At 35.7% G+C, this 9,006-nt stretch overlaps 1 protein-coding gene across 3 annotated transcripts in view; it reads right to left on the bottom strand.

Annotated features, from left to right (window-relative positions):
- Positions 1-41: 41 nt before the first annotated feature.
- TRAPPC10 (trafficking protein particle complex subunit 10) overlaps positions 42-9,006 on the bottom strand; it is a 44,532-nt gene continuing 35,567 nt past the window's right edge. For 2 of the 3 annotated variants that reach the window (XM_080376940.1, XM_080376942.1), the window contains 7 exons: positions 7,923-8,152; positions 6,649-6,749; positions 6,071-6,197; positions 5,025-5,195; positions 3,523-3,700; positions 2,931-3,125; positions 42-2,112 (listed from right to left, as the gene is read on the bottom strand). In XM_080376940.1, coding sequence (XP_080233066.1) covers positions 1,874-2,112; positions 2,931-3,125; positions 3,523-3,700; positions 5,025-5,195; positions 6,071-6,197; positions 6,649-6,749; positions 7,923-8,152 — 1,241 coding nt within the window. In that variant the 3' untranslated portion in view covers positions 42-1,873. The remainder of the gene's footprint in view (positions 2,113-2,930; positions 3,126-3,522; positions 3,701-5,024; positions 5,196-6,070; positions 6,198-6,648; positions 6,750-7,922; positions 8,153-9,006) is intronic. The other variant, XM_080376941.1, reaches the window with a different exon arrangement.

The following is a 9,006-nucleotide window of genomic DNA, read 5'->3' as shown; positions in this document are numbered from 1 at the left end:
TCAAACAAAAGAAAAACGGCCAAGTCACAGCAGCAGAGCAGTTGTTTTCTTTTTAAAACATGTATATTTAGAACTGTAACGCTTACAATTTCATTAAACAATCTTAGTACAATGTGTTTAACAGTATATTACAGAACAATGTGAAAAATGATTTAATAGCCAACCATGAAAATGGAATTAATTATAATACCTGCAGTGTCAAAGTCACTAACTTGTTACCTTTTCCAGTCAAAGAATCCCAGCAGTCATTCGCGCTAAATGACGCTTTGGGTTTTATCCAGAATAAAATGGTATGATTTCCACAGAGAAAGGGCATTCCTTCACAGAAAGAAGATGCATAACAAGAACATTTTCAGCTACCAGGTCTACTTTATACATCTACTTAGACATAGCTTTTTTTAAAATAATTGTTAAAAAAAAAAAGTTTAGACCAGTGCAGGGTGCCTATTCTTTTTTCAACTTAATTGCGATTCTTTTTGGAAAGAGGGTTTGGTTTTTTTCTTCCCCTTTATAATTTAGCAGAACCTGAGTATAGAAAAAAAAACAAACAAACCAACAATGAACTTGTCTAATGAGCAGTTCCTCACTTAAGTTTTACTGACAAGTAGTTGATACAGGACAGTTTTCCTCTGTGGAGTCTGTTGACAACGCACCATTATAGATCTGCAATTAGAAAAGGTCATTCTTACATTAAATGCACAAGTTTCAGTATCAGAAGCAGGACGTCAGAAGGAGTTGTAATTTTTCCAGTCACAGGTGGATTTGCAACATTCACAAAAATTACACTTTTTTTTTTTTTTACATTTTTCATATTTACATTTCAGATATAAATAATGAAATTCTTTAAGTTACATGTTTTAGCTTTGCTTCACAATTATTCTACATCTGCAAGCTTTCCTATATCAAACCAACCTCTTTCTTCCATCATGAATGTGGAAGTCTGGCCTCTAATCAGTAATAATTACCCTAAGCCTTTATGATGAAAGGTTGACTGTTCAAGTATCGCATCATATTGAAATTTTTGCCCCAATTTAAAAATTGGGGCAGCAAACCAAGCCACTTAGAAATGGTAATAAAAGAAATTAATCTGGGAACTTAATAAGCCAAATAATTTATTATTAAATTCTATCAATATCTTTCTTTGGTAAGAACTATGCAAGAGGATGACCCAACCCCTACCCCACAAAAAAAATCATATAATATGTGACATCACAGTGTCTACTCTGTGAAGGAGAAAGCCTCAGAAAATTAAGGAATTTTGTTCAGTTAAGATTGTTTATAGCAGTAGCTCTTCCATGCATCTAAATATGCAAACAATGGAAGTTTAATATTAAATTGCAATGGCAGGAATTAACAATGATAAAACAAAAACCCCACAAACAACAGAAAAACAACTATTACACCAGTGGATGTGTTGTATGCTTTGTTGTGTTTCTGGCACATGTGTGGAAAAGCCTGTAAATTATTACATAAAAATCCAAAATTTGGATAATTATATCATCCAACTCTAAATTCTAAAGTATGTAGGAAGCATGAAACAAATCTCTCAGCTGCCAGACAAAACTAAAGAAGTGGTCCAAATATCTGGATTTTTTGTTTTTGTTGCCCTGTGTTGTGATGCAGGATGTGACTGAAAGGAGAAAACCCAGTAGCTTACACAAAACATACTAAAGTGGCAATATAAACTAGCTGACACAAGCTTCACTGTACATTTAAATTGATACAATTGTCTGGTGCTTCCATGGCCGGTACATGTTGAGTGCCATAGGTCTCCTTAAGAGTTAGAATGTTACAACAAAGACTAATCAGGTCATAATCCTTTAAAGTGCTTTTATATCCAGTTTCTAAAGGGTTTTGTTTTCGTGCCGAGCTGTCACGTGATATTGACTTCCAGAACATGGTCGTCCTTGCTGGGAATGACAAGTATCTGCATACCCGTGCTGCAGTTGAAGACCTGACCAGATGAGAAGGATTGCAGACGGGGCATTGGCAAACCTTTGTGTTCCCCGCTAGCTGCAGAATGCAAGCTACCTCTGCTCCTTATGCTGCTGCTGTCAGCTTGATCATCCACATTCTTGTCCACAGACAGGTTATCATTTTCAATCCAGCTATCTGTTTAAAAGAAGAACCCACAGTTTTATTCTATGGAGTGACTAAACAACTTCAAAATTATTTCAGAGCTCAGACGCACAGTCAGCTTACCATATGTTAACAGTGACTGATCATCTCTGCTGAGGTAACAGTCTGTGCATGCTTTTGGGCAGCAGCAGATGTAACAAAGTGAATTATAATGGTTTCTAAGGAAAATTTAAGTAGCAATACCTCACATTTGTCACAGGCTAGAAGGGTGCATGCTGGCAGTTCCTGGAGCTCTGCTGACAAATGGTAAGTAGCTCATACAAGTGAACTGTCACTACAGCTCTAGGATTACTCCACAATACAGATAAATACTCTAGGTGACTATGGTAATTTAAAGTCTTCATCTGATCTGGTTTATGCGCCACAAATTTTCAGCAGTTCTTTTAGTTCGTACTTAATCCTTTCAAAAACCAGGGAAAAAATTCAAAGCTAATGAAGACACAGTAGATGTGCAGTTTACAGACAATGAAACTGAAGGATTAGAGGGTTATAAAATAGTTTTCACTTGATGATAAATCCAGTGACAACTAATTTGCACAATAATCTTTAAAGGAGATATAAGAAAACAATGCACTTATTCCTCCTCACAAATTAAGGCTGCAACCCAATTTCAATGTTCTTGTAGCGAACTTTTGTAAGTTTCAAATCAGAACTGTAAGTGAAGGTAAGTAACAAAGATATCTACGATATAGAGGTCAATACACTTCCTCGCCTTGCTTTTCTCTTTACGTAAGAACACAGGAGAAGCAGTATCATTTCTGTAAGTAGCCATGTAGTCAAGATAGCTTTACCAGCATCAAGTTGCATGGAGTGAGCAGAATGGTGAGGGAGGTATTTAAACAATCTGACATCAGGAAAAGGTAGATAGCCAGCAAACAGCGGCATCACTTCCATGTGGACTTTGTGAGTTGCTCGAGCTGCTACAGGCATAGATATGACTCCAGAACTTTTTCCACAGACTGCCCAGTTGCTACTGTTGTCAACAACTGTAAGAATAAAGAGCAAACTCTATGAAGATCTTTTCTGAAAAATGGAGAACCTTCAGTATAGTTTTAGAGCAGTTTTAAAGTCAGTATTTTAGCAACATCTAAAAGCCCACCAAGCTTTTATGTGTGAAGGGCTGTGCAAGGTAAGAAAACAGCCCTACACAAAAAGGGACCGTTGTTTGGCCTCGAGTGAGTATCTGTACAGTCTGTAATGCATTTATGTTCCACTCAAAGATAGAGTAATGAGGTAAAAATAGTCCAGCAGAACAAAAACTGCTTTACTGAGCAGCCACACTCCCAATACAAGAATATATGCCATAGAAAGTTTGGCACTTGTCATTATCAAGACAAAACTAATGGGAAATTTTGACAATATGCTTAAGAAAAATATTCTTACCTTCATACATAAGTTTTGTTGTGCAATATCCATCTGATTCTGTTAATGCTTCATCTCTGTCAACCTCTGAGAGGTCAACAAGTCGGGTGATTGACACCTCTAAAGAGCAGAGTGAGCCTGTTTTACAATACTCTGCCCCCAATGGTGGGAAAATTTCAGTTTTCACATGATACAATGTCTGTCAGGAAGAAAACAGTGCTGTTACCAAGAAAAAAGGGGCGTTTCACTTTTGTTTAAAATGTGAACTGGAAAATTGATACAGTACAAACTTTACTTTTAATATCCACATCCTGTTAAATCTTTAATGCAAGATTCAGTTATAAGTAATGTTCACTTTATTATCTTGTTCTGTTTGAGAATATAATCAAACCAAATTTGATTCAATTATTTTTGATACTAGCAGTGAGCACACCATTTTCCCCTCCACTTCTGTGCTTTAACTCAACCTTTCAATGGTCCTAAAAGGACACCAATATTCTTACTATTTAAAAAAAAATTTATTAGTTACTTGGCTCCTCGCTTTCCAGACACATCACTCAAATCTTCAGCAATACAGGGGAACTACTTCATCACTCTTAACCATCATAGTCCCCAGAATAATGATACCAACATTATCAAAAAGCTATTTTTTAATTACTACAAAATTAAGTTTCTGCCACAGCCCCACCCCCCCACTGTTTAATGTGGTTAGTCCTCTTTAAGAACTCCAGAAAGATGCTGATATAGGTGCCAACGATGCTTGTTACATGCCAGTAGGTAAACAAATACCTAAAATATTGCTCAGTGCTAGTTTGTAATAAGCAGGTAGAAAACATTAGCAACACTGAAAACAGACAAAAAGATTTAACCAAATTAGAGTCTTCTCATGTTGCTACTTTTTACCCAAGCATCAAAAAAGGTAACACAAGACTGAATTTAGAAATGCGATTAAATAACGTTGACAGAATTCCTTTAATAGGAAGTTTTATCTAGCTTATAAGCTTCCTAGCTGATCAAAGGAATAAAAAGGTTGTTCATATAGGGAAAGAAGAAATGTTTAATATAATGGCCTAGAAAACCTTAAGTATTTCATTAGAGGAGCTCATCTTAAGCACTACAAAAAACAGCTCAAATGTTTTCAACAGCAAAGATTTTTAGGACATTGCAATTTGCTTTGGAGAGTGCAGTCCCAAGCCAGCAGGGGAAACAGCAGCTCAGTAACCTAAGGGCAGTCTCCATGCCACAAAGTGAAAACACTGAACAAAAAACAAAACAAGATCAAGGACACTTGTGTAAGCATTATGTCGTTTGTGTCTCCCTCCCATTCCAGTGGCAAGTATAGGATTCCATTCTATTGTATCAGGTTTCAATTCTATCATTCAACAAACTGGCTTTCCAATGATTTTAAGTAGGCATCAATCTCATTATGTAAACAGAAGGTTTTTTTAATATATTTCTTGACTTTCCATATATTAGGAAGCCATACTCAAGTTAACATATGCTATACTTAGAGGAGTACTTACAAAAAAATTTTCCACTTGGAATTCATAAGTGAACGGCTTCAGGGTAAGAGAGGGTTCTTTAGAGGTAGCTGGACAAAAGCTGACTGAAAACAGGCACTGCAAGGAGAGAGGAAGCTCTTTTGTCCACTTCAATTCCCATACAAAGAATATTGATTGCTTACTGTATATGACCTGAAAGAGAATGTTTATAGTATTAGTTCCTTCCTTCCTTTGAGAAAGAAGTGGAAATGCACATACACATGTTTGTCTGTTCTGGCATTAATACAGTTTATAAAAACAAAATTACCTATTTAATGTTAATTAAATCATTAGGGAAAATACGCGTCCCAAACAACTAAGAGTGAATCATTTTAACAATGCACATCTAATTAAAAGTAGGGATACACTCCACTGTCAGAATCAATGTTTCAAAAGTGAACATTTCACATTCAAGTATGACGAAAAATAGTTTATTCAAAAGTCAAATTTAATAAAGATTATTAATAAAATTTGTATATACTTTTCCTAGGTACCAAGAATGACCTATTTAATATTGTGTTCAGACAAGGCTGAAAGAAACTGTTTTGCAACTTGTTTACAGCTGTAAACAGTCAAATTGGACTGCAGTAAAATAGGGAAAACAGTAAACAGGAAATAGTAAAATTGGAAAACAGTCTCTATCTGTTTTTTTTTCCTAAAACCTAATGACAAATTGCAGTTATAAGAGGAACAAATTAAATTTTAACAGTGTTATTTGTGATACTACATTTGTACAGCTGTTGGTCAAGCAGGTATGTAGTACTTTGCATGAGGCAAACAGACAAGTTTGAAAACTTATCTAATAATCTTTGCAAGTTTTAGAATTTCATCTGAGATCTGCAGGTATAAACGCCTTATAAAGCATCTGTAAGAATCGAAGTTACTCAGAAGACTACAAAGGTCTGACATAACTCAGGCTTACTTACTACAAAACCTATATGCAGAAGTGCTAATAATTGCACTAACAAGGACTTTCATATCTAGCTGTCCTGGCAACAAGCTCATAAACCACCAAATGAAATCTTTACCTGTTGAGATTCAGGGTTGAGAGGTACCAGCTGCAAATCTGTACAATCAGCAGAATTTTTTAGGCTATTGTCTGAAAGCTGGAAACAGAGTTCTGACAAATTCTGTACACAGACTTGCAGATATTTCCTGAAAAACATGACACAGTTTGTTCAACAGAAGTTGAATAGTTACATTAAAAGAGTACATGTCCATAAAATTGTCTTCAAAGTGCACAGCTTAAGCAATAACAGAATGACAGGTATCTTTTGTTTCTTTCCATCTTTTCACCAATGAGTCTGTAGAAACAGGGCTGTAAAACATCCTCTTACGTATTAAACAAAAACAAGTAACTACACAGAAATAGGCTAGCCTGGTTTATCTTGTGGTCTTATTTCCAAAATAGCTGAAACCATGGATTTGTTTTAATGTTTTGAAACAACACTAGAGGAAAGGTGTGCAAGCTTCCAATGGGAAGCTGCATAAAATAACAAAAGCCCAACTTTTTTTTTTTAAAGGCTGCTATAAATATTACTTATGAAACTCCAGCTCCATATTCTGTAAGAAGAAAGAAACAATAAATACTTAACGAGTACATTACCGTTTGCCAGCTGACAATAAGGAATGCTTGGCATTAAAAGGTATGCAGAATGTTAATGCAATAATAGTGGAGTAAATCGACCAAGGACAATCAATGGTTACCTAAAGGAAAAAAGGAACAAAGTTCTTATTCGTAATGGTCTTTGGCATAGTGATTTTGCTTTTCTTCTCATTTCTAAGCAAAACCTCTCTCAGCAAGTCTATGTCTAATGCATCCAGAGGGGGAAGAAGAAAAGAATTTTTTTTAAAAAAACCCCAGTGTATCAAAAGCTACTCTGACAAAATATTACACTTTTGTTTTCCTGTGAGTGGGATGAAATCTCAAAGAAGCTTTTCCTGAAGACCAGAAATAAAAGAATGGGAATAGAAGAAAAAAAGATAAAAGGACACTAACAATGTAAATATCATCTCAATACAATCATCTGGTAAAAGGTCAATATCTAATAAATCGCTATAAGATCTATTATTGTTTAAACACAAGCTCAAAATAGTATTTAATGTATATTTGTTTTAACTTGAAGCAGCACACAACTGAAACTTTCTCCTGAAGTGTGGATGCTGCCATTCTTCTAATTGTAAAGCGTATATATTTAACAATATGTTTTTGGGGGTGGGGGTGGAATTGCCACATCACATTTTAGCAGTGCTTGTTTAATAGCTCTTTTTTACCCAACCCTTATGGATATGTAGCAGCACATTTGGTCAGTTTTAACACTGAGTAACACTTTGAAAGGTGATGGTTTCAAAATCATTTCACTGTCAGCTGAAGAGCTTCTTCCCATACTACCCCTTTTATTGACCCTTCATAATGAAAATTAAGAGGAAAAGTTACCTCCAACTAAATAATGTGACAGCTTTAAACACTACAGTGTGAAGTACCCCAACACAGCACACAGATTCTTTGCAAGTGGAAGAAATATCTTTCCCATGATTCAGAAGGGAGAATTTAAAGACCACCATGCCACCTTTTATAAAGGCACGATGTCTTAACCTTCATCCTATATAAACTGTGAGTGTTAGAACATTAAAGCTCAGATTACTAGCCAGAGTAACAGTTGGCAATGTAGTAAACATAGTGTGTACTTCTGCTTATATTTACGTTTTCTTTACATTTATAACATTTGCTATGATTTTTACATGTACACCTTTTAAGAGAAAATTAGTTCAGTGCAAGAAGGTTTCCCCCCCACCCCATCACCACTACTTCTATTTTGTGAAGCACAGGCCCCTGTGATCAAATAGATTTCATAATAAAAACATTAAATAACATCTTACTTTTTGGTCAACAGTAGCCATGCAGTTGTCCTGTTTCTGCTTCTCTTTGTTTTTTCTGTGATCTTCTTTACTTGTAGTATTTTCTTTCTCCACTGCAGCTTCTGTGGCTGATGGCAAATACATGACTTCTAGTTCAAATTCAATCACATGATACGCAGGAGCCACTGGCAAACTGATGCTTGTGATCTTTTCAGAAGACTGAATCCTTAATGATGATTCTGAGATCTTTTCTATAGTTGTGTAGAAGGGGGGGGGGGAGTAGATTTAAAACCCATTCATCCCTTCCCAATTTTCATTTCAATCTGTAACTACATAATGAAACTAGTCTAAAAAGTCACAGCAAAATATGTGGTGTCATAACCATTTCCTTGCAAGACCTCCATGTTTGCAAAAACAGCACTAAGAAACCATGTTATATAACTCCACAGTAACCTAATCAAATGATCTGTAATTTGCGGATCTTAAATACCACCACTGTTCACAAATTCCCAATAGTCACATTCTATTCTTCTTAAAGTGCAGGAATGTAGCAACCCCACTCTGTCTAATAGTCCCTTCCAGTGTTAAGGCAGAACTACGAGGACAATTTGATAACAAGCTTCAAACTAGCTGAAGAGCTACTTCAGTCCATTATGACACCTACTGAAGTTTTTAGAACATCCTGTATCTCCTTAGTCTCATAATTTCACTTCAAACTTACAACTTACTGAGCCACACACATCAGTATTCTTGGTCACCATTATCTTTAAAATGCTACATGAGGTGCTTCTGTATAGTCTATTTGAACCTTAATTTCATCAAGTCTGTTAAGACTGTTCTTCCCACTTATGTCAAAGTTGCTTATGTTTGAGCAACTGAGGAGACTATACAGTACTTATGCTCTGGGAAAAAGGGAACTAGGATGTCACCTGCTAAATGAAACACTGGCCAAGGGAAATGTTCCTTTTACATAATGTACTATGTAAAAACCTACTTACAACTACTGCACAAAAAAAATCACCATCCTTCACTTGGAAATCATGACAGATGCTGACCTCAGCAGCAGTTTCACCATGCCTACTGAATTTCATCAGTGAAAGTAAAA

The sequence above is a fragment of the Falco punctatus genome (genome assembly GCF_963210335.1).
Source record: "Falco punctatus genome assembly, chromosome: 2".
Taxonomy (NCBI): domain Eukaryota; kingdom Metazoa; phylum Chordata; class Aves; order Falconiformes; family Falconidae; genus Falco; species Falco punctatus.
The sequence above is the reverse complement of the archived record's forward strand: the minus strand, read 5'-3'. Positions and strand labels throughout refer to the sequence as shown.